Source organism: Ursus americanus, chromosome 2, assembly GCF_024610735.1.
Source record: "Ursus americanus isolate L20-20 chromosome 2, mUrsAme1.1.p, whole genome shotgun sequence".
Taxonomy (NCBI): domain Eukaryota; kingdom Metazoa; phylum Chordata; class Mammalia; order Carnivora; family Ursidae; genus Ursus; species Ursus americanus.
In genome coordinates, this window is record NC_142128.1 from 51609016 (window position 1) to 51634660 (window position 25645).

The 25645-nt window shown below is 45.9% G+C and overlaps 2 protein-coding genes and 1 long non-coding RNA gene across 12 annotated transcripts in view; 1 reads left to right on the forward strand and 2 right to left on the reverse strand.

Annotated features, from left to right (window-relative positions):
- The window catches only part of MTARC1 (mitochondrial amidoxime reducing component 1), a 38332-nt gene extending 26665 nt beyond the window's left edge, over positions 1 to 11667 (reverse strand). For all 4 annotated transcript variants that reach the window (XM_045809646.2, XM_045809645.2, XM_087856195.1 and 1 more), the window contains exons 1-2: positions 6314 to 11667; positions 2737 to 2910 (exon numbers count right to left, since the gene is read on the reverse strand). In XM_045809646.2, coding sequence (XP_045665602.2) covers positions 2737 to 2910; positions 6314 to 6600 — 461 coding nt within the window. In that variant the 5' untranslated portion in view covers positions 6601 to 11667. The remainder of the gene's footprint in view (positions 1 to 2736; positions 2911 to 6313) is intronic.
- On the forward strand, positions 4674 to 5977 carry LOC148110631 (uncharacterized). Its single transcript, XR_015721874.1, has 2 exons — positions 4674 to 4898; positions 5513 to 5977. It is a non-coding gene; the product is annotated as an uncharacterized LOC148110631 (long non-coding RNA).
- A 138-nt stretch (positions 11668 to 11805) lies between the features above and the next one.
- Positions 11806 to 25645, reverse strand: part of LOC123800122 (mitochondrial amidoxime reducing component 2) — a 33720-nt gene continuing 19880 nt past the window's right edge. The window contains exons 5-9 of one of the 7 annotated variants that reach the window (XR_015721869.1): positions 20486 to 20547; positions 20328 to 20399; positions 18574 to 18704; positions 18296 to 18372; positions 11806 to 12653 (exon numbers count right to left, since the gene is read on the reverse strand). Coding sequence is in view for 2 of the 7 variants with exons in the window: in XM_045809643.2 (XP_045665599.2) it covers positions 18578 to 18704; positions 20328 to 20399; positions 20486 to 20547 (261 nt within the window). In the remaining 5 variants the exon portion in view is untranslated. Of the gene's footprint in view, positions 12657 to 18295; positions 18373 to 18573; positions 18705 to 20327; positions 20400 to 20485; positions 20548 to 25645 lie in introns of all 7 variants that reach the window. The other 6 variants (XR_015721868.1, XR_015721872.1, XM_045809643.2 and 3 more) reach the window with 6 other exon arrangements.

The window sequence follows — 25645 nt, forward strand, 5'->3', positions numbered from 1 at the left end:
TTCTTCTTCTTCTGGAACTCCAATAATTCACCAGTTGTTTCTTTTAATGGTAATCCATAGAGCACATCGGCTTTTTTCACTCTTCATTCTCTTTAATTTGTTCTCCTCTGACCGGACAATTTCAAAGATCTGCTCTTAATCCCACAGATTCCCCTGTTTGCTGGACCCACTCTGCTCTTGGTAACATTCTATTGCATTTTTCATTTCATTCATTGTATTCTTCAGCTCCAGAATTTCTCTTTGGTTCATTTTTTTTTTAATCATTTCTATCTCTTTAACTTCTCACTTTGTCCATATTTATTATTTTCCTGTTTTCACTGAATTGTCTATGCTTTCTTGTATCTCATGGAAATTCCTCAAAACGGCTATCTGAATGCTTTATTGGGTAAATCACACATCTCTGTGTCTTCAAAATAGGTTACTTGGTTCCTATGCTCTCTCAGTGATGTCATGTTTCATTGACTTTTCATGTTCCTCGGGGTTTTGTGTTGCTGTTGTCATATTTGACTAGGAGTTATCTCCTCAGTCTTTACTAACTGCCTTCAGTAGACAAGATTCATAAATTTCCACAATATGAGGCCCTTAAATTAGCACAATTTGTTCTCTGCCTTCTTCTGTTCTCTTCCCACATTTCTCCTATGTTCTGAGCAGCCTCAGCTGTGCCATGGGGTCCAACGTTCCACTGACACACTGTCCCAAAAAAATCCAAGCCAAAAAAAATCCAAATGTTTCTAAAACCTTTGACAAAGATAATATAGGCATGGTTTGAGGCTGTTTGCCTGAAATCCATATAATGGCCCTAATTCTCTGCATCCCGCTAGTGGCTAGCATGGCTTATAAGAAAATCAAGCAACAACCTCAACAGTAAAAAACAGGTGTACTGGCTATGATTGTGACCTTTTGAAATTGACCCCAGGGCCCCAAGATTCATCAGAAATCTTTGGGAGACTGAGGGCTGAAGTTACAACTCCTTCACAAGAGAATGGCCCTGGCTCCCAAAGGAAACCCAGGTCCAAAAGGTCCCTGACATCTTCGCCCTAAGAGTCTGTGAACTATTGGAACATGTCTAAACCTTCTCATTTTGCAATTTCCAAACATGCTCTTGTTTAGTCTTTGAGTGTGGACCAAAGATTCTGTATGGGGCCATGAAAAAAGTTTCCACCTAATTCCAAATGAATCAATAATTTAGTGGGAAAAATAACCATAAGTAAGTATGGGTAGATACCTAGTGATGGCAAACAAAGAGGAATGAGGAGCAAATATATAATCCAAATTGCAATAGACATAGTAAAAACTTTCCCTCAGGGGCACCTGGCTGGCTCAGTCGGTGAAGGATGCAACTCTTTGATCGTGGGGTTGTGAGTTCAAGGCCCATGTTGGGTGTAGAGCCTACTTTAAAAAAAAAAAAAGGTAAAAATAAAAAGTTTTTCTCAGACAATAAATACAATGCAAATTAAAGCAACAAGAAATGGCCACCTTTTTCCTATAAGAATGCCCAAATGTTTTTACAGTAGTGGTCAGAATGCAATTAGACAGAGATGCCCATAAAATACTGGTAGCCACACAGTTGGTGTAACAGGTCTGCAAAACTATTTAGCAACATGTATCAAAAGTCTACCGTTCCTTGTTTCTAGCAAAACCACTGCTAAACATTCTTCCCTAAGGAAATAATTAGCATTTTGACAAAGATTTACACCAAGGTATTTGTCACATTCTTCTTCACACCTGGAAAAAATGGAAAACAATCCAAATATTTAATCATGGGAACATGTTAAAATGCATTACAGGACACGCACTTAGAATAAAATATTAGGCCAACGTGATAATTGTTATTTCTGAAGATTTTTAACAATATGAAAAGCTACTCAACATATCAAGTATATGGCAATATTCAAGGCTCTGATTTTTCTATTATTTCTTTTAAAATATTAACTACAAAGACAGAAAAAACATCAGAATACTACTTACAGTTATCTCACAGGTTTTTGTTTGCTCCTTTTCGTATTTTCCATTTTTTCAACTATGAATATGCATTACATTTATAATTTTAAAAACATCAAATTAAAATAAGAACATATTATGCCTGAAACTCTAAAATATTACAGAAATTAGATGGGTATTGCATCTTATAAACTTTTTGGGGTCTTTAGATATTTTTCAGCTAACTCGGATCTGCATTTTTTGATGTGATGTTATTTTCTGTGATAGGTTACGGACTCCATTCCGCGTTCACAATGCATTAATTCAAGATGTAGAAACAATGACAAGAGTATAATTAAACCAAATTCTAATTTCCCCTTAATGGAATAAAAAAATCACCTTGAGATATGAGTTCTCAGAAGCAAAGCTAGTTTTCCTAGACTGAATTTTCCTTGCAGCCCTTCTAATGTTGGGGAAAGAGCCTCTGCCCAAGCCCTTCCTGGCTGAAATCTCCACCCTCACTACCGTGCGGACAGACCCCCGGGCACGGGAAGGACAGATCCCTCTCCTGGGTGCACCTGTCTTTTCTACCTTAGAACTTCCCTTCGTTGGTACTAACTATCACAGTTCACCAAAACATTTGCGACTCCCTTCCTAACTCAGATTTGGAAGGTTCCCAGTCTCTCCAGGCGTACTAGGACAAGTGATGGTAATGCGTACATCTCATCCCACCCCTTCCCACTGTCCACTGTCACTCCCACCCCATCTTTGTCCTTCCTCCTCTGGTGGTGTGATTTGTCTCGACCCCTTCCTTACCTACACTTGTACACCGCGTTCGTGGCAGGTGTCTTGAGCGGCAACTGCAGATCCTTCGTGTAGGCCGCACTGAGGGTCAGGGCATCGCCCTCACAAGTCAGGGAAATCAGGACCAGACGAGGCTCCTGCCGAGCCGTAACCATGTTCCCCTTCTCGTTGATCACAAGCCAAAACCTGCCATGTTCAAAACACAAGATACGCGGGGCCCACCGTGACGGATGGCCAGTCTCTGTGGGAGCTTCTCCCATACACTGTCCTCTTTGATTTTGTCCCCTGTCAGCCTGGTGTGTGTGAGTCTGTGTGTCTATGTGTGTGTCTATCTGTCCATCCCAAACATCAACTCAGCAGCACAGCAAGACTGAGTCTGTTAATTTCAAAGGGTTGAGGAACCAGTCAAGCATCCCGTGAGTGTGTGTGTGTGTGTGTGTGTGTATAATCTTCAGAATATTTTGAGCTCCTAGATGACACAGAAATCAAAGATGTTATTATGTTTTCATCTCAACGGCCAGGAATTCTGACCACCTTCATTAAACATGCCCCAAAGAGATGACAAGAAACTATTTCCCAGAAAGACGTTAAGGGCACAAGGAAGCACCGTGCCTGGCACACAGTAGGCCCTGGGCTCCGGCAGTGAAATAACAAGACTGTCGCTCTGTTGTGCTCAGAGCACGGAGTTCAGTGGCGCGGCATACGATGCCACTTACACCTTGCCAAATCCACCCCTGCCTTTTTAAAAAATTAAGGTTTCAATATTCAGGGCAGTGAATGCTGCAATTTGCTCAAAGGTCTCGTTACTAGGGCCAAAATTTTTTCTGGTGCAATACTCTGACGCAGAGGCACTTCCCAGAAAAAAAGATAAATGGAGAAATAAGAGACTAGAAAACTGGTCAGGGGTGGGAGGTGGGGAGTAACTGGTATGGGCTATTTCTCAGCTACTGAGGAAGGGAAACATACTGACATGTTGGTAATTTCAATTCACCCTGGATCAAGTGATTACAGTTCTAGAAGTGAGCTTGTGCTGTTGGGGTCCATCAACATAACATGCTGGTAATCGTGGGCGGCTGTGAAATAGCTCCCTTGTATGACCTCCGGCGGGTCATCGTGGTCGAGATGTTTCAGCTGCACTAGAAAAACAAGGTTAGTGGAAGCCCCTTTCCTGAACTGCCCGTTTATCGGTCCTCCTCCTGGACCCAGACAGAGCTCTGCCCTGCTCCAAATCCTTCCTACAGGCACAGGAATATTCTTCTTCGTGTAACAGTTCTTCCAGGTATTGATGGCAGTCGGATCTTTCTTTTGTTTTTAATATTTTAAAGTCATCTCCATGCCCAATGGGGGGGCTCGAACTTACGACCCCAAGATCGAAGTCACAGGCTCCTCCCACTGAGCCAGCTGGGCACCCTGGCAGTCTCATCTTTCAAAACCACCAACCTAATCATGTCACCCCCTCATGAAAAATCCCTCCCTGGTTCCTGCTTTCAGGATAAAACCCTAACTCTTCGGCAAAGCATAACCCAGCTGCCCTCCCAGCCACTCACAACTCCCTGGGCCCTCACGCAGGCCAGCCTTTTTCAATTGTTCTATTGTGGTAAAATATCTACAACATAAGATGCCTGGCACGCTCTTAGGTATATCCAAAAGGACTGAAAACAGGGCCTCACACAGACACTTGGACCCTGATGTTCACAGCACGTTATTCACAACGCCAAAAGGTGGAAACCAACCAAGTTGTCCATCAACAGAGAACGGATATTTTTTTGTTATGTGTTTTTAATCATTTTAGGTGCACAATTCAGTGGCAGTAAGTATCTCCACAACGTTATGCAACCACCACCACTAGCAATTTCCAAAACTCTTCCATCATCGCAAATAGAAACTTTGAACCCATTAAGCAATAACTCCCCCTCCCCCCTCCCCCCTGAGCCCCTGGTAAACTCGAATCCACTTCCTGTCTGTGAATTTGCCTACTACAGCTATTTCATATAATAAGGATCATATATCTGTCCTTTTGTGTCTGGCTTATTTCACTTTACATAATGCTTTCAAGATTTATCTATGTATCAGAACTCCGTTCCTTTTTGTGGCCCAACAACAGTCCATCGTGTGGAAATGTTTGTCGTTCATCTGCGGGTGGATGTTGGGGTTGATTCCACCTTTCGGCCACTGTGAGTAGCGCCGCACGGGACACTGGTGTAGACATACCTGCCTGGTTTCAGTTCCTTCCGGTCATTCCCTAAGAGAGCACTCACCTTTCCCCCAGCATTCCTTCCCTCCGGGTGTTTACCCAGCTCTCTCTAGAATGTTCCTCTCCCCATTGACTTGCCCGGAAAGTTCATAATTACTTTTCAATATTCAGTTCAAGCTATGAGGTCCTTCCCGCCCACCCCCCGCGGTTTCTGGTGCTCCTTCCTTGTGCTCCCTGGCACTTGTCACACTGAGTCCCGTGAGCCTTTGTCTGCTCCCGATGACACTTCGTGGAAGTGGGTGGACGAAGATCGTGTCTGATTGTTATTTATTAATATATGAGCTCAGTAAATAGTCCCAGTCCATACAGTAAAATGATAAGGCCCTTTGCCTCTGGGGCCGACAAAACGAATTCGATAAATTCGACCATCTTGCCGAGTTAGTGACTCCGTACAAACCATGAAATATCTGGGACTCTTGGCTGCCTTCCTGAAGCAGAGGCAGAGCTCACCCCTCACTATGCTGTGAGTTGCTCTGTGCCGGGAGCTGCAAGGCGGGAAAACCTCAGCCCCCCTCCCTTCTGTGTTCCCTGCAGGAGCCGTGAGGGCCCGTGTGGGAGGAAAGAGCTCGAAGCACAGCCTTACAATGAGGCTCCGGGCTGGCCTGACGCCAGACCCGGAGGAGAACAAAGCCGCTCGCTCCGGGCCTCTGCCGCCCTCCCTGAACCCCAAGCATTCGCGAGGATCGCGACTACCCAGACCCGGCCTTAATAACAGGCCTCTCCACGCAGCACCCGCGTGCGGAAGAAAACAAGGGTCCGGGTTCCCCCGCTGGGGGGCGCGGGACTCGGTTTCCCCGTCCACGCACGGCGGCTTGCGAGAATGAGGGGAAGGAGCACGGGCACTAGCCCTTTCCCAGCTGCGAGAAGCTTCAGCCGCAACAGCTGTCCTTAGGATTCTGCGCTCCGCCTTGGTGCGCTCCTTGAGGGGTAGGCTCCGAGGCCCCAAGTTGCCCCAAGTTCTGCAGAGACAGTTAATAAAGCTAATGTGGCGGTGACCAATCCCCGGACGCTCGTCGCCTCCTCTAGATGGAGTTAAAGGAGCCCGTTTGCGCACTGGCGGACACCTGGGCGCCAAAAGCACTCCTGGGCAGGAGCGCAGGGGTGAAAGCGCCCGTGGGAGGTGGAAATACAGCTGTCTCCGGGAATTGGGTCGCGACACAGAGGCCCAGGGTCCCGGGCCCCTGGGGTCCTCTGTCGGGAGGTAATAGCCCCCCGTTTTCTTTGTCCTTGCCCCTTTGTAAGGGCAGGAAGGACCCGCCGGCGGACTCTGCAGCCCGCCCCGCTCCCGCCCGCGGCCGGAGCCCACCCCGCGCACCCCGCCCGGCCCGGCCCTACCTGTCCCGCAGGTGGCCGCTGCGCAGCCCCAAGGCCGTGCACTCGGCCGCGCTCACCGGCACCCCCTTGCACGACTTGACCGGGTAGATCCAGAGCTGCGCCACGGTGCCCACCTGCTGCAGCCGCCGGCGCCGCCTGGACCGCGCGCGGCGCCAGGCGACCGTCCCCAGCGCCACGGCGCCCAGTCCCAGTGCCGCCACTCCGAGCCAGGCGGGCCGGGACGGCGCGGGGAGGCGCGGCGCGGGGAGGCCGAGGCGGCCTAGAGCCGACGAGGCGGCTGTGCCCATAGCCGAGCGGGCCGGGAGCGGGCGGCGGCGGCTGCAGCGGGGCCCTCCACGGACGCCCAGCGGTCATCCGTCACCCGGCCGGAGCGCGGCAGCCGCTGGGGCCGGGGGGGAGGTGCGACCCTTGGCCCGGAGCCCAAAGGGCAGGCCGCTCCCGAACCCCTTCCGGGCCGCTCCGAGTACCGCGGCCTTTCCCTGAGGGGTGGCCCCTGGGGCGCCGGCGGTGGGAGGTGGTGGCTCCGCTTCGGCCGGGCGCTTGCCCCACAGCCTCCTCCGCCTTCCGCGGCCTGCGACTGCAAGGCCGTGCGCCCTCCCCCACGCTCGCTACGAGTGACCTCTTTCTTTACGTATGTGTGGGTTTTTATTAAACCTAAAGCGGTCACAGATACCACAGTTGCAGGACAAAGCGTGATTTCTATCTAAATTAGAAATCGGGCGGCCAGGAGATCCCCGCCTTGGGGATAATGGGGCGCCGGTGGGCACAACGTGGCTGGCACGGAGCCTCCCGCTGCCCTCCGCCATCCTCCCCGCCTGCCACGCGGGACGAGGGAGTTTGCGGGAGTGGGAATCAGGGCGGACGGATGAGGCCAGGCGCCCAGGGCCCGCGAACCGAGGCTGGCGAGGAGCTGTCGGTAGTTCGGGCTCTCCCAGCCGCAGGTCGGAGCAGCACTGGGCGGCGGAAAGCGCCCTCTACAGGGCTTAGGGCGCGGTGCGCTCCTGGCAGCATTGCCGGGGTCATAGTTTGGAAGGCGGGTACTGGCCCAAGATCCCCAGGCTGCTTCAGGGCAGATGGGAATGTCCACCGACGGGGCAGGCACTGACCTTAGTCACTTGTTTCTTTCAAATCAGGTCAGTCTCAAACAACAAGGTCAGCCATCAGGATCAGGGTTAGAGTCTTAGGCTCCTGTTTGATGTGCCAGACTGTTAAATAATTACTCTGACACTTGCTAAGACATAAGGAAGACTTCTTTCCAGACTTTTGCTCATCTAAGATCAGGAACAAGACAAAGATGTCCACTCTTCTCACTTTATTCAACAGAGTACTGGAAGTCCTAGCAGAGCAATTAGGAAAGGAAAAAATGAAAGGCATCCAAATCAGAAAGGAAGAAGGAAATCTGTTTGTGTTGCAGATAACATGATCACATATATAGAAAACCCAAAACACACCACCAAAAACTATTAGAATAACTGAATTCAGTAAAAAACAATATACAAAGGGGCGCCTGGGTGGCACAGTGGTTAAGCCTCAGGGCGTGATCCTGGCGTTATGGGATCGAGCCCCACATCAGGCTCCTCCGCTATGAGCCTGCTTCTTCCTCTCCCACTCCCCCTGCTTGTGTTCCCTCTCTCACTGGCTGTCTCTATCTCTGTCAAATAAATAAATAAAATCTTTAAAAAAAAAACAATATACAAAAACCAGTTGCATTTCTATACATAACAACAAACCATCAGAAAGAGAAATTAAGAAAAATAATCCCATTTATATCAAAAAGAATAAAATATCTAGGAATAAATTTAACCAAGGAGGTAAAGGATCTATACACTGAAAATTATAAAACATTAATCAAAGGAATTAAAGATGACAGAAATAAATGCTAAATTGTTCTGTGCTCATGGATTGGAAGAATTAATATTGTTGAAATATCCATAGAACGCAAAGCAAGTTACAGAGTCAATGTAATTTCTACCAAAATTCCAGTGGCATTTTTCAAAGAAATAGGGGGGGAAAAACAATCTTAGGGTGCCTGACTGGCTCAGTCAGTGGAGCGTGCGACTCTTGATTTTGGGGTTGTGAGTTCAAGCCCATGTTGGGTGTGGAGATCACTTGAAAACAAAATCGAAGAAGAAAAAGAAGGAGGAGGAGGAGGAGGAGGAGGAGGAGGAGGAGGAGGAGGAGGAGGAGGAGAAGGAGAAAGAAGGAGAAGAAGGGCACCTGGGTGGCTCACTCTGTTAGGCATCTGCCTTCTGCCCGGGTCATGATCCCAGGGTCCTGGGATTGGGCCCCTCATTGGGCTCTGGACTCAGCCTGCTTCTCCCTCTCCTGCTCCCCTGCTTGTGTGTGCTCTCTGCCCAATAAATAAATAAGATCTTTTTTAAAAAGAAGAAAAGAAAAGAAAAATGAGAAAAAAACAATCCTAAAATTTGCATGGAACCACAAAAGACCCTGAAGAGTCGAAGTAATCTTGAGAAAAAAGAATGAAGCTGAAGGCATCATACTTCTTGTTTTCAAACTATATTACAAAGCCAGAGTGATCACAACAATATAGTATCAACATAAAAACAGACACATGGATCAATGGAACAGAATAGAGAAAAGAAATAAACTCATGCATATATGGTCAATTAATTTATGACAAAGAAGCCAAGAATATACAAAGGGGAAAGGATGGTCTCCTCAATAAATGGCAGGGGCAAAACTGTCACATGCAAAAGAATGAACTGGACCCTATCTTACACCGTACAGAAGAGTCAACTCAGGGCGCCTGGGTGGCTCAGTCGGTTAAGTGTCTGCCTTCGGCTCAGGTCATGATCCCAGGGTCCTGGGATGGAGTCCTGCCTCAGGCTCCCTGCTAGGAGAGGAGCTTGCTTCTCCCTCTGCCTGCTGCTCCCCCAGCTTGTGCGTGCTCTCTCTCTCTCTGACAAGTAAAATCTTTAAAAATAAATAAAAATGAAAATGAGCAGCATAACCAAGCAGACATATTTCCATAGAAGATATACAATGGCCGAGAGTTACGTGAAAACGTGCTCACCATCACTCATCATCAGGGAAACGCAAATCAAAACCACAGCGAGCTACCACCTTACAGGTTAGAACGGCTAGTATCAAGAAGAGATAACAAGTGTTGGGGAGGATGTGGAGAAAACCCTTGTGCACTGTTGGTGGGAATGTAAATTGGTGTAGCCGTTGTGGAAAACAGTATGAAGTTTCCTCAAAAATTTAAAAACAGATCTGCCATAGGATCCAGCGATTCCATTTCTAGGTACTTATCCAAAGAAAGAGAAAACACTCACTTGAAAAGATGTACGCGCCCCCATGTTCATTGCAGCATTATTTCCAATAGCCAAGACATGGAAACAACCTAAGTGTCCACAGGACAGATGAACAAATAAAGAAAATGTGGTGTATACCTACAATGGAATATTATTCAGCCTTATTAAAAAAAAATGAAATCCTGCTATTCAGGACAAAGTAGATAGACTTTGACAGCATTATGCTAAGTGAAATAAGTCAGATAGAGAAAGACGAATATCATATGATCTCATTTATATGTTTATCTAAAACAAAAACAACAATAAAAACAACTCATGGATACAGAGAGGAGACTGGTGATTGCCAAGGGCAGGGGGTGGGTGGTGTGCGAAATAAATGAAGGTTGTCAAAAGACCCAAACTTCCGGTTGTGAGAGGAACAGGTTCTGGGGACGTAATGCTCAGCATGTTGACTATAGTTAACCACGCTGTGTTGTGGGGGCGCCTGGGTGACTCAGTTGGTTAAGTGTCTACCTTCAGCTCAGGTCATGATCCAGGGTCCTGGGCTTGAGTCCCGAATCGAGTCCCACATCCTTGCTTGGTGGGGAGCCTGCTTCTCCCTCTGCCTGCCATTCCCCTTGCCTGCTCTCTCTCTCTGACAAATAAATAAAATCTTTAAAAAAAACAAAACAATGTTGTGTTGTGAATTTAAAAGTGGCTAAGAGGTTTCATCTTAAAAGTTCTCATCCCAAGAAAAAAATTACAACTGTGTGAGGTAATGGATGTTAACTAGACTTCTTGTGATCATTTCATGATATATACATACATACACCAAATCATAACATCATATGCCTTAAACTAATACAATGTTATAGGTCAAGAAAAAAATAAGACAATTGCAATAGAGATATTATAATAGGGCTGAACTCTGAACACAGCAAAGACAAGTGCGGATTTATAGACAAGATGCAGAGAGACGGGGTCTGTGGATGGAAAATTACTTCGGGGGAAACATCAAGAGTAGGAGGACTCTTGTTAAACTGACTCAGCAGATTCTTGCTGAAGGCAGGCCAAGGTCTTACATGTAGAAGGTGGAGATGAGGAACTCAATCCACTAATACGAGTGATCAGGTATCACGGGTGAGGACGCTCTCAAACTGATTCAGCAGGATTCTTGCTAAACTGAGCTAGGCAAGGCCTAGTGGAGAAGGGGCTTCAGAGGAGCCTAACTAGTTTGGTCAAGGAGAGAGGCTCTGTCAGCCTAGAACAGTACAATTCTAGACCCCGCCAGAATTGTCTGCACAAATGGAGAATGTCTTACGTCAGTAAAGGGAGAGTCTCCAAAGCACAGCAAATCCTTTTTCCCCAAGTGGCAACACCGCTGGGCCTTTAGTGCTCAGGGAAGATCTGTTTTTGAACGTTCTTCCTCACCATAGATATTTAGGCCTAAACAGAGTATATCTGTCCTAGTCTCTGGTCCAACCCCAGGTCTCCCTCTCCCTGCCCCACTCCTGTGAAAGCCAGGAACTGTCTTCAGAGCACAGGGGGCAAGGTTACTTCCACTGTTACGGTACATCAATGACCGCCTCTTCCAGGAATGAGCTGGAAAAAGAAGGGGTAAACCTAGCTTCCCACAGAGAATTGTTGGTGGATGGTGATGTGTGCCATCGGGAGATAGCGAGAACAACACACCTTAGCAGGGCACAGGACTCCAGCTCCATATTCTCCACGTTCTCCACAGAAAGACAGCTCAGGGGCGCTCAATTTTGTGCATTTCTGTTTATCTCCCTCTCTAGCTTCTCTTCAGAAATTTAGTTTAGTTTAGTTTTTATTTATTCACTTAAATCATCTCGACACCCAACTTGGGGCTTGAACTCACAATCCCAAGTTCAGGAGCCACGTGCTCTTCTGACTGAGCCAGCCAGGCGCTGCTCTCTTCAGAAATTCAAAAGGAAAAAATCTGCTTCTCTATTTCAATGGCTGACTTCAAAGTCTCCTTTGACAGTCTCCTCATGGTCACTGGCCATCCTGCCTCAGTGGGCCGCCGGTAGTTCATGATACCCTCCCATCCCCCACCCACCACGGGAGGTAATGTTTGCAGCATCCACTCCTATCTCTGGAGGCAAGCCCTCTGCTAGGCTACTAGAAAAGAGTAAAGAAAAATGAAAGCCAGTGACCAAAGTTCTAATATCAAATGAGAGAAGCCCTAAAGCAGACTTATAAACACCAAAGAAAAAATACAACTGAGATTCACATTTATTAATATTAAAGGAACTACAAAATTATAAGTGGGTTCATTCATCCACAGATTTCTTCAGTGAGGGTTTTTATTTAGTCATACCAAAATAGTTCACTTCTCTTTGTTCCAAAAAAAATTATTTAAATGTGCTCATGCTTTCCTCCTCCTCCCTCCCGCTCTCAAAATTCCATTCTTTTAAAAATCCCATCTTTTCTTCATCATACTGGGAATTCCAGGCGCTGTATCTGGCAGTTACACACAGATTACTTCCATATGGCTTCACAGAGGCTAGTCGAATACCAAACCAAGATCTATAAATTAACTTCCATACTCACGTACAACCTGATTCCAAAACCCATGAGCAAAAAGGTGACAGGATTCAACAGCCATGTAAAGACCAACAACAGGAATTGGTGTTAACATGTAAAACACACATCAGAAAACAGTGATCTCATTTCCCCTTCCTCCTAAAACACGAATGATAGGTAGTAAAATGTCAACGCTTAGAAAAATATTTTGCAGCTTTTTAACTGATTCTTTAAGCTTTCTTTACTCATCAGCATTAACGTCAGGGATTGGGAAGTGTAATCGCTCTAGTAACATTCGAAACAATTTCATAGACAGTTTTATCTATTTCAAAAGTCCTCACTACCTAAAATCTGTTGATCTTCTTATTTCTGAATTGCCTCTAATATTTTTCCTGCAAGAATTTGGAACATGCATAACTTCAAAAAGTGAAAAATGGAGATTCATTTCCAGGGTGAAGACGGCCACAGGCTGGTTAGCAAGGGTGCGCCGAGGTCATGGTGTTGCTGCGGTCGGTAGAATCCTAAAGAAAGCCTCCCGGCTGCTGAAATAAACGACAAGGACCTCTGATTATTTGGTTATTTCTCCTACAGGTCATAAATACCGCAAACACTCACAAAACAGTCCCTCAATGAGGTTAAAATGCAGGAAACATAAGCTATGTCCTGCGCCAAATTACCTTCATGGGAAAAAGCAGCCTGTTAAGACGGAGAAGCCCACCCAGGTCTGGCAAGAGCCCAGAGCCAGGATCTGCCCCACGGGGCACGAGGGGGCGCACAGGGGAAGAGCGCTTTTGAAAGCCATTGGTCAGAATGTATATACATGTATTCGTATGCCTGTATCCCGCACGTCAATAATTCCACATTAGCAACCTAACTTACAGAAAAACACTCAATTGTAAAATGGCCCTGGGGGCACCTGGGTGGCTCAACTGGTTAAATGTCTGACTTCAGGGGCGCCTGGGTGGCACAGTCGTTAAGCATCTGCCTTCGGCTCACGGCGTGATCCCAGCATTCTGGGATCGAGCCCCACATCAGGCTCCTTTGCTAGGAGCCTGCTTCTTCCTCTCCCACTCCCCCTGCTTGTGTTCCCTCTCTCGCTGGCTGTCTATCTCTGTCAAATAAATAAATAAAATCTTAAAAAAAAAAAAGAATTAAGAAATCAGCCCCCTTTTTTTTTAGAGAGAGAGAGAGAGAACGTGTGCTCACAACCAGGGCGGGTGCAGAGGGAGAGGGAGAGAATCTTAAGCAAGCCCCACACTCAGCATGGAGCCGGACGCGGGGCTCGATCTCACAGCCCTGAGATCATGACCTGAGCAAAATCAAGAGTCGGAGGCTTAACTGACTGAGCCACCCAGGCGCCCCGGAAATTAGCCTCGTTTACATTCATTCCTAACTAGGGAAACAGGGACCTGTCAAAAGGAGTGAATCCTGGACTACGAAACCCCACTGCTAGGTCCCTTTTAACTCAACAATGTAAGTTTAGCCTTAGCAGTGGCCTGCGAGATGGAATGTTATCTTCCCAAGCTAAGGCCAGAGTAAAGGAACGGAAAAGAAGGAGAAGGGTTTTATGTTCAAAGTAGGAAGTCAAGATCTTGGTCTTGGGTGGAGGAAGTCGACTGCCATATCAATGATTTCTCTTCTGCATTAATTTAATTTCTAGGTCTTCAGGGTCTGTATAGGACAGGTGTCATGGAGAGCCTCCTGCTTTGTGACATGTCCCCAGGATGTAACACCTTCTAGACTGGCAGCAGTGTCAGTGGTCAGGAGCACCAGGAGAGGTCTCTCTTAGTGGAGCTAGAAGGGCTGTCTTCCTCTGATGATGCTTCCAGAATACCTAGTCACCAGGCTCTAAACTATGACCAAGAGGATCCTTCAAACTGGGATCTGGGAAGCTTCTTCGACCTCATGATGATCAGAAGATGGTCGCTTCATTCCACGCTGCTAGAATTCTACAAATTCTGCAAGGTTATGGTTAAGGCTCATACGCTCTGTCTAGTGACGTGGGTGCTTGATCACCGGAAGTCATGGAAGGTAGACCCCAAGCGGAAAACACACTTTTTAACAGGTTTTTGCTACCATGAGGGCATCAGCCTTGCAGTAGGGAAACGCTTCAGCCCCTCCGGAAAATACGCATACAATAAAAAGAACATATTGATAAGCCCTACTAACTGGCCTCTGAATGAAGTCCGGGTGCAGGTGTTCGAAGGGTCTAGAGAGAGGGAGGTCTGAGGCCTCTGGGAATCAAAACAGTTTCATTTTGTTTTGTTTTGTTTCAGGATTATGGGCCCGACAGGTCAGGCATTGCTGGCAGACTGTTTTTGCAATCTCTCCACCACTGTCTGTTTGTAACTGGAGTCATCTTAAACGTACTACGGTGGGTGAAAGAATGCAAAACCTGAAAAATGGGGCTTGCCAGGGAGCCAAGGAGAACCAAGTGGCCTTCTTGGGGTTCCTATAACCCCGACTGTTCACTTCATTTCCAGGCATTGTTTACCTACCTGCATGTTGGTAAGTCAGGAGCAGAGTGTGGCCACATTGTAAGGACACTGGTATGGCAAAAGCCTGGCAGTGAGCACCTCTTTTTCTCCCCCCCTCAGAAGAAGAATGGACTTACTCCACTTGCCACAATTTTACAATGCAACATGAAGAAGGTTTAGTATTACCTCTTATTTGACAATGCTTCTCATGTAATTTGATATATCAAATAAGCCTAATTAGTTGAGCAAATCTGTTGGAATGTTCCAGGTCAAAAAGACTTAAGCAGATGAAAAGTCCAGAAAAAACAAAACAAAACAAAAAACACTTTGTCTTTTTTTTTTTAATTTGTTTTAAAGCTTTTATTTATTTATTTGTCAGAGAGGGAGAGAGAGAGAGAGAGCAGAAGCAGGAAGAGTGGCAGGCAGAGGGAGAAGCAAGCTCCCCGCTGAGCAAGGAGCCCAATGTGGGACTCGATCCCAAGACCCTGGGATCATGACCTGAGCCGCAGGCAGACCCTTAACCAACTGAGCCACCCAGGTGTCCCAAACACTTTGTCTTTTTAATAGAGAAATCCAAATTGTAATTTTGCACCAGCTTACTTGTGATATTAAAACTTATTTTTAGGGGCACCTGGGTGTAATCCCGGGGTCCTGGGATCAAGCCCTACTTCGGGCTCCCTGCTCAGAGGGGAGTCTGCTTCTCCCTCTCCTCCCCGCATGTACTCTCTCTCTCTAGCTCTCACCCTCTCAAATAAATAAATAAAATCTTTTAAAAAATTTATTTTTAAAATCTATTCATGTTAAACTTAGCCAGCTTGACCAAATATTAAAATTCCTTTTCAAGGATTCCTTTTCCACAAACCTGCTACAACTTTATTATTATTTTTTAAAGATTTTATTTATTTACTTGAGAGAGAGAAAGCAAGCAAGAGAGAGAGATCATGAGCGGGGAGGAGGCACAGATAGAGAGAGAGAGGCAGACTTCCCACTGAGCAGGGAGCCCGATGCGGGGCTCCATCCCAGGACCCCGGGATCATGACCTGAGCTGAAGGCAGATGCTTAACCCACTGAGCCACCCAGGCGCCCTAAACCAACAAACTTAAATTAGCTTTAATACCAAACATTGTCTCAGATCTCATGAAGCTGGAAAACATTTGGGTTAGTTTCTATCTTTTTCAGAGTTCCAGAATATCCAAGCCTTATAAATGCTTGTCTTCCAACCAACTAAATAGAGCTCTTTCACACATTACTTGGAGCAATACCATCCAGAAGTAGAAAAATGCCTCACATTTATAACAAACACAGAATTACACAGATATACAAACCTTACAATCTTGCTGGAGAAGATTTTTAAGACTTATATTTGCCTCTGGAATTAAGGAGGCTTGCCGGAGTTTGAGCACAAGTGCCGTTACAAATAGTTTGTATTTTCAAAAAGGCCTCTTTTCCTTTTTCTTTTTTCCCCTTAGTCTCAGATACCTGATTGCGAGCTGTGTTTAAATTTCAAAGACATGGTAAGATGTATAACTAAGGGTCACCGAAGGAATGGAAATTCCTCCAAAAAGGACTTTTGTTTCCTAAAGCAAATAGTTTTCAAGCCTTTTGAGACAGATAAGGGAAGTTTGGGGACTGGTAAAGGAACAGGTGAATTTTGAATTGCCTCTAGAGCTGACTTTCGTTTTGCAAAAGATCTGTCAGAAAAGGACAGTTGTTCTTAATTCTTTAGAATTTGGATTGTAACTTAAGTGACATTATGGCTCGATTCACCCATCTAACCTGCATTACCCTCAATTTGCTTCTTTCCCTCCTGGTAGATAGTTCAAATTTTAAATATTTCTTTTTTTTAAGGATTTTATTTCTTTATTTTAGTTTAGAGAGAGAAAGCATGAGCGGGAGCAGAGGGGGAGAGAATCTCAAGCTGACTCCACGCTCAGTGCAGAGCTCGGTCAGGGGCTCAGTCCCAGGACCCTGAGATCATGACCTGAGCCAAAATCAACCATCAGACGCTCAACCAACTGAGCCACCCAGGCTTCCCAGATTTTAAATATTTTTTGCAGTATTGAATAACCTCCCCTTGGGTATAAGACAGGTCCTCGATGAGGGTACAAAGAATATTAAGTTCCCCAAAGCTGGAGTCAGTCCCAAAGACGGCCAAAAGAAAGAACCAGCAACCTGCAAGTTCCAGACAGGCAGAAAGCCAAGCCCAGTTACGCAAAACGAGACAAGCAGAGGCAATAGCTCCCTCTGGGAGAGAAAGGATCCGTCAACAATGCGTTTGGATTTGGAAAGGAAGGGACAACGTGAACTTTTATTTTTCTCTCAACTGGGCCCTACAGCCAGAGACTCCCAAGAGCTGATTCTGGTAAGAATGTTTAACCTTTGCTGGCTTCCGCCAGTGTTCCAAGGAGCCTCTCTGCAATGACAACAATAAAAATCATGGCTGATATTTATTGAGCATTTTCTGTGCTTGTTGTAGAAGTTGCTGCAGGCAACAGGCTTGAGCTATGGAAGCTTGAGCAAGGCAAAAGGGCCCACGGCGACCAGAGAGCTGAGTGCGAACGGGCTCATTAACTCATAGGCCCTACCTAACCAATGGACTACTTACACCAGGCACAGTTCCTAATATCACCAAAAATGGGAAAATCCCCTATGTCCCCATACCCCCTCACTCTGCCCTATAACTATAGCCCCTCACCACCACCTCCTAGCAGACAGTCTCTCTTTTCTGTCCTGCCTGCTGCTCCCCTGCAGTGTATTCGATAAACTCCCTCCTCTGCTCTGCCCTGGGTGAATTCTTTCACTGCCCGTGCTTCCCGCCCCCACCCAATTGGGACACCTGACATTGCTGTGGCAGTGCTGCAACCTTCTATAAAATCATCCTTGAAATGACTGCAATTATTTTGTTGAGTGCTGCTACAGTCCCACTTTGCAGATAACGGTACTAAGGCTGATAGGTTAAATAACTCAACCAAGTTAGGAAAAGGAGCTGCTAGGATTATGAACCCAAGTCTATCTGATCTGGATCTAGACAGTCTGGACCAGTATCCCATGGTGTCCTCAAGGCTGGTCAAGCGAGAAGGTGAGAAGGTCAGGCCAGAATTAGAAACAAGGATGGTCAAGAGTTACAGACATGAGGTGACTTTCAGAACTGGGTTATAGATTTTATGGGAAGAGTTGCTTAAAAACTCAATTCGAAGTCTTCCAAATGATTTTATTTCTGTAATTTGGGGGGTCGGTGTTATGCTCCAGGCATCAGGGTTGTATTTGGCCTGATAGAATCAGTGTGAGAGCATTATTTTCTACTTTAGGATTCAGAATCCAGGCACCTTGATGCACTAATATTTTTCAAACTTTAAATCATATTTTAAAAATAATTTTTGTGGGGCACCTGGGTGGCACAGTAGTTAAGCATCTGCCTTCGGCTCAGGGAGTGATCCTGGCGTTATGGGATCGAGCCCCACATCAGGCTCCTCTGCTATGAGCCTGCTTCTTCCTCTCCCACTCCCCCTGCTTGTGTTCCCTCTCTCGCTGGCTGTCTCTATCTCTGTCGAATAAATAAATAAAATCTTTAAAAATAAATAAATAATTTTTGTAAAAAGTATTTAATGTTTTTCTCAAGTTGATTTTGAATAATTTAAACATTTCCCCTCACTTTTCTATCGGAGACAGAAAAAGTCAATCTAGAACTCATGAGACCTGCTCACCTTATTTTCCTTATTCCTTAATGAACTGAGAACATCTGCCTGTCTTTTGCCGGGGCTCCTGCATCAGCATTTTGTAACTGAAAGGGAAGTGGGAGAGAAGCCTAAGCAACGGAGGGAAGAAAAATAAAAGGCATTTTCCAACTCCAAAGAGCAGAACACAAACTGCTCATTCTCCTAAGAGTTAAAGCAGCAAAATGTAAAAACATCTCAACACAAGAAAATGTGGCAATGGCCCTGAGGCAATGAATTGCAACAGCAAAGCTGGCCTTTCACCGTACCGTGTCACTCAACCATCCGATACACAGGGTCACCAACTTTCAGGCTGCCAATTTTCTCCACTGAATAATAGATCCCAAAAAGTGGGGACGACTTGTATATTTTCTTCTCGGAAGGATCACACAGGCGGTAGCTGAAAGAGGCAAAAATTCATCATCAGGCACAAAAGGGAGGTAAGAATCTAAGTGCTCCCAAGAGAATTCAAGTTTTCACTGTCAGATGACCTACCTATAAATAGCAAACCTCTTCTACAATGTGGACAGAGAAGTCTGTGGGCAAGTAGGCAAACCACACGTAATCCTAGTTCTTCTAGAAGCATCCTGAGAGTCTATACGGTTTTTCCATGGTTTCAGTTTGAAAAAACTTTAAGTGTTACTCAAAATAAGTGGTATGTTAAAAAAATATAAAAATAAGTGGTATGTTTAAAAAAAAAACAGTAAGTGGTATGTTTGCATGTATACCTCTAACTTCACAACTCCCTGAAACAGATGCTCATACAATCTCGAAATGGAAATGCCTGAACTCTCCAAGTTCTTTTTTTTTTAATTAATTTATTTATTTATTTATTTGGTGGGGGGAGAAGCAGACTCCCTGCTGAGCGCAGAGCCTGATGCAGGATTCAGTCCCAGGACCCTGAGATGGTGACCTGAGCTGAAATCAAGTCAGTTGCTTAACTCGCTGAGCAACCCAGGCGCCCTTCAAACTTTCTGTTCAATGCACGTAAGTAGTAAGTAATGTGCTTTCCACCTCCCAGCCCCCAACCCCCCCAGTTTACAAGCCCGAAGCTGAGGCTCTTTGGTAAACAAAAATGAAGATACAGATGCAGGTGGCATGGGGCTCGACTACTGATGAGGGTAATCTTTTCCAAGAGGCCTGTCTCCAGAGAAAAAAAATTAACTTCACTGCATCTCAAAAACCAAAAAAACAAAACAGAACTGCATGTCTGAAGGCTTCAAGAAATAACCTCTTCCCTAACTCAAAACCATTAGAAACAAATAACAAAACAGAGAAAAGGAAAATAAAATAGAATATTATCTCCCGAAAGTGTTGACTTCGTTTTAAAAGCACACTCTCGGGGCGCCTGGGTGGCTCAGTCGTTGGGCGTCTGCCTTCTGCTCAGGGCGTGATCCCGGCGTTCTGGGATCGAGCCCCACGTCGGGCTCCTCCGCTGGGAGCCTGCTTCTTCCTCTCCCACTCCCCCTGCTTGTGTTCCCTCTCTCGCTGGCTGTCTCTCTCTCTCTCTCTGTCGAATGAATGAATGAAATCTTAAAAAAAAAAAAAAAACACACATTCTCGATTGATAATGAAAGTCAGCTGATAGCACAAGGAGACACCCGGTGCAAAAGCAGCTCCTGAAAAAACAAGCTCTCACAACTCGTCCCATTTCCATTTTTCTAATATTTCATTACGCAACTTCCATTAGTCTCATAATCCTCGATGTTGAGTCTAATAAAGAAATCTGAGCTGCAATAACAATAATTACAGTATTTGAGGTCTTAATGTGGAAATACACACGTGAAGCTTATTAAAAATTCTTGTGAGAGATATGAAAATTTTAAAACACAGTATTAGACAATGAAAAAATCTGTCAAAAGCAGTTGAGGATCTGTCCTTAAAAAAAGAGGAAGCAACTTAACCAACAGACACGTGCCAACCAGATGGCAGAGTGAAAGGTGCTTGGACAGGGCACCTACCCCCACAGGTAGCTCTGGGTTGGGGATAATATTAAAAACACAGCAGACACATTGCTGTTTACCTCTTCAGGGTTTCCAGTGGCTCCTTCCTGTCTATCACTCCGGTGTCTGGGTCCACAGTGGTCAAAATGCACCTGTCGTTCAAGAACCAACGATTAGGTGGCGGTTAGGAACCCATGAACGCGCCACCCCCAGAGGGTGACTCTCAGAGAACCCTTACCTGGGGCAAGACAAAACCTTCTTCATTTCGACATTGCCAATCAGGAGTTCATCCCAAGTGTCCTAGGAGGAAAGGAAAACTTATCTTTTAGAATCACTAGGCTTCCCTAGTCTTGAAAGCAGTTTATTCTCTGGCTGGTGCTAACTACGGAGCTAGCAGAAGAAACCAAAGCCGGACACCAAGAGGTACGTCCCAAAGGGACACAAGGGGAGACAGCACATGGGTGAGTCCAGGATCCGTCCACCTCCGGACTCACTGTCTCAGGAAGCCGAGTCTGTCAGCACAGCATGAACCCTCCTTCTCTGGGGGGCAGTTTGCCATGAGAATCATCCATCAGCTACAAGGCCGATTTACTGATACATAATGTATCAGTACAGAAACGTACAGCTTGCAAGGCAAGCCCAATAGCTAAGCTACAACGGAAGCCAAGTTGAAATCTGATACAGTTCTTTGATGAAGGGGACATCACCCACGGGGAGTCAGGTAGGAGTCACACATTCACCACTCCCACCTCCACAGACAGGCAGACTGCCCCGGGGGCGGGGGGGGGGGGGCGGCATTATGGCCACTGGCCCTGCTTTGCTTTCCCACCCTCGAAAGGTGGGCACTGCCAACATCCGCCTTGGGGCTTCAATAAATCCCCCAAGTTCGAAGAAGGTACTATTATGATCCCCGTTTCATACAAAGAAACCAAGACCTGGAGAGATTATGAGATTTTCTCAGGGTCACAGCAGCTAGGTTTGAAAACTTCAGATTCTGAAAGGCAGGACTTCTAACCACCCAGCTTTTAAATTTATCTCTGTCTCTATCTGTCTACACACACACGTATATACCTGTACACACACATATGGAGATTATACAGATGACATATGCCTAGGTATACATATTTACACACCTGTGCACGCAGACATGCACACACATAACAAGGGCATGTTACAGGATTCTCTTGCTAATAGGGAAGCCATCTGTGGGATTTGCATTTCCCTGGACAACCCTCCATCCAGGCCTCAGGGGAGGGGCCTCACTCCAGGCTCCAGAAACTGACAACAGTATCTATAATCAGATGCAATAAAAATGTCCCTTGAAACATTGTTTCCTGATCTCAACCCAAACGAGGTTTGGAGGCCGTGGGTCTAAGGGATTTGGTGAGAAGTCAGTCCCCAAGTGAGGAAATGAGGCATCTCTTCCTCTCACCTGGTCCTTGACTCCCCCCCCCCACCCTCCAGGAGTGACTGGGCCTGTTTCTGCAGGAGGCAAGGAAGAGCAGGGGGAGGGACTCACGCATAATGCTGCCCCTTCCGCCACTGATGACCAGGCTCCCGTCATGCTCTGCTTCTCTTCCAGGGGTACATGAAGCCCCCAGGGCCTACAGGGGTGATTTAGCCAACACAGGAAAGGTACTCCAGTCCCTAACTGGCTCTTCCCAGCTCACAAATCTCTTACGGAATAGGAGCACAGCCGCAGGAGAGGTCTCTGTGGATGCCCTGGGTTCCCAACCACCATTTTTGAAACCATTGCTGTGTGGAAATAAAATCTATGTTCCCAACAACCAGTTGACGGAGGAACTATGTTGCCCTTGTAAAAGGCAAGGACCCCCATGGAACAAATGGAATTTCTATATCCCAGCCAGGACTTATTACAAGCTCTGTGCAAATGGCAAAAAATATGCAAGACAACCAGAGCAGGTGGCTCAGCTGGGGGTATGTGACCTCTCCCGAGTGACCAGTAATAGGGCTCCTGCACCGGGAAGTGATGGGTCGCCTGCAGTCTTGGCCTGGGGGCGGCGGAAAAGACTGGATACATTTTGCCACACGAGGGCGCTGCGGCCACAGGAATGTGAACCCATCAGCGCGGCGACCCGCTCCCCCCAACACGCCTGGCTCTTCAACTACCTTCCTTTCAATGTCTTTGCACAAATGATGAGGAATTTCATATTTCAAAGCCACAGAACTGTGGAAACTCTGCCTTGTGACTGTGGCATGAAGTCGGAAAGCCTGAAAAGTTCGATTAGGTATCCTAGCTTAATATAAGAGATTTAATCTGCACTTTCGCTCTTAGAAAGCGGCAGTACCCAGTTCAGAGCAACAAATTGCATTCATAGAAATTGTCTGAAGCTCCCCAAATACCAGCTCTCATGACCTTCAAAAATATTAATCACTTTATATAATAACGTCGCTCACCTTAATCTGATCAAGACTGGCATTCTGGTGCAGAGCATTATTTGCAGTAAAAAACACTAAGCGAACTAAGTTTAAATGTAATTATTAATTCAGTTATTAGAGGAAAATAACAAAACACCGTAGATTATTAAAAGTTAATTTGAATTAAGAACGCATGAAATTAAATTTTCCATTAGGTTCCTAGACACTCCCGAGGTTCCAGGGCCTTCCCTAAACACAGGAAACTACTGGAAGAGCTGACTGCTCCCCCTGCTGGCGAGCTGCCTCTCTGCAGTCTGGCAAAATCCAGGCCCCTAAGACATTTATTTAGGTGAAGGGATAAAACCATGGAGCTTTTGAGGTGCGAGAAGAAAGGAAAGGAAGAGAGAAAGGCAGTGAGAAAGGACAGAGCGCTGTACGCCATGGGCTCAGCTCTGTGGAATCAGCCTAGGAATTTACTATGTATTTGCCGTTCACATTGGTAAACACTAAATTAAGATTACATGGTTTCCTGTGACAAGTAGCACAAAGAAAGACATAAATTAAGGTTCTGGGGCAATTATTATGGAGCACACGGAACAGTGCAGATGAGGGTGTTTGCTTCTTTGAGGCCTTCACTAGAGTCCTGATAGGCACCTGCCAAGCAATAAGTTAAATGTATGACAGGAGATTCTCCCCTCTCTTTCTGGGTCTCTCTCTCCCCCTCCCTTTCCCTCTTTGTACACACATACAGCACACACACACATATGGCTATACACATACATTTAAAGAGAGAGAATAGATGAAATACATCTATCTTCGTCCATATATTCTATATATGTTGTATATAGAATGTGTATGTGTGAATATAATTTGTGCATATAATATGTATACACTACATATTATATATGTAAATGCATGTACGTATGCATGCATATACATAACATGTATATGTGTATAATATCTATATTTTATACACACACACACACGGGGGGGAGCACCAGATGAGAAGGGAGACCAAGGTACACTCTTACTCTTTTTTTTCTTTTTTTTAAGATTTTATTTATTTATTTGACAGAGAGAGACAGCCAGCGAGAGAGGGAACACAAGCAGGGGGAGTGGGAGAGGAAGAAGCAGGCTTATAGCAGAGGAGCCTGATGTGGGGCTCGATCCTAGAATGCTGGGATCACGCCCTGAGCCGAAGGCAGACGCTTAACGACTGCGCTACCCAGGCGCCCCCCCCAAGGTGCACTCTTAAACACCCATGTGCCACAGACGAACAAGACATCTGCGGGTAAGACAGAAAGACAGAAGGCAAAAGCTGGAGCGCTCTGCTGTTGCCATGGGCCATCAAAGGAATTATCCTGAAGAACACGGATTGGATCAGCAGTTCTACCCGACCACAGCTACAGAGCTTCTGGGCACCTATACCTCAGGTCGGGGTCTCCCGCCATCCCTGGAGCCCTTCAGTCCCAAGATTGGTGCCTCCCCGTACCCTGCTCCAAATTCTCTAATTGCTACTCATAAGTTTAACAGATTATGTCACACATTCAATGATTAGAAGCAATTTTAAGCCATGTTGGAATAAACGGAGGGACTGAATAAGTAACTAAACGAATTTGTTGTTTAGAAATCCTCGGGGCGCCTGGGTGGCACAGCGGTTAAGCGTCTGCCTTCGGCTCAGGGCGTGATACTGGCGTTGTGGGATTGAGCCCCACATCAGGCTCTTCCTCTATGAGCCTGCTTCTTCCTCTCCCACTCCCCCTGCTTGTGTTCCCTCTCTCGCTGGCTGTCTCTATCTCTGTCAAATAAATAAATAAAATCTTGAAAAAAAAAAAAATCCTTCGCTATTTTTCTGGTTTGGTATGCATGATGCCACAAGATTACAGTGAGCTTGGGAAGCCATGAACCGGGGCTGGCTAACTACATGCTGCCCATATAGAGAGCGATTACTGTTGGGGCAGCAGAAAGGATAGGAGACTTATATTTATCAACTGAATCATGTTCAAGATGTTGCTGAGTGAAGAAAGCACATCTATATATATACTATATGTAGGATAAGTCTGCTTATGTAAAAAAAACCAACCTGTATACACAGCTATGTGTATATTTATAGCAATATATTTGGTATTTGGAAGGCTCCTCAAGTTTAAACAGTATTTTTATAATAATTTTTTTTTTTTGGTTTCCTTTTTTTGTGTTATTTTTTTTTTATCAGAAGCATTATCATCCCAACAACACATTTTTAAAATTATTTTGGTCTAGGAAGTTTCTCAGATTCTTTCCAACGCCAAACACATGGTGTCTTTTCCAACACCAGTTCTGCAATTCCCTGACACCAAGTGCTGTCCTATGACTTAACCCCGTTCTGATGCTAACCATCTGAAGTTAGCACAGACCCTACAGGTTAAGGGCTCAGTCCCACAGACTTCCCTTCGCCCCTCACTTCAGAGGCCAAGCGTACAGCTCTCCCGTACTTCTGGTCAACCAGCTATAAATCGAGGATTCCCAGGACGCCCTCATCAGGTTGGATATCTTGCCAGGAGAGCTCACAGAACTCAGAAAAGTGCTTTACTATTACCAGTTCATTATAAAGGATACAACTCAAGGGTAGTCAGATGGAAGAGATGTGGGGGACAAGGTACTGGGGAAGGAACACAGAGCTTCCAAGCCACAGTCCCAGCACCCAGCACCTCGGTGTCTTCACCAACCCGGGAATGTTCCAAAACCAGTCCTTTAAGGGTTTTTATGGAGGTTTTATTACTTAGGCATGAAGATCACCTCACTGTCTATTTGCAATTGAATTCAACCTCCAGCCCCTCTGCCCTCCCTGGAGGCCTGGGGGCGGGGCTGAAAGTTCCAAATTCCGGTCAAGGCTTGGTCTTGCTGGTGACATACCTCCAACCTGAAGCTACCTACCCCCACCCCCACCCCCACCACTCACCTCATTAGCATAACTCATTATTATTAAAAATGAAAAGTGCTCGTATTCCCTCCCATCACTCAGGACATTCCAAGGGTT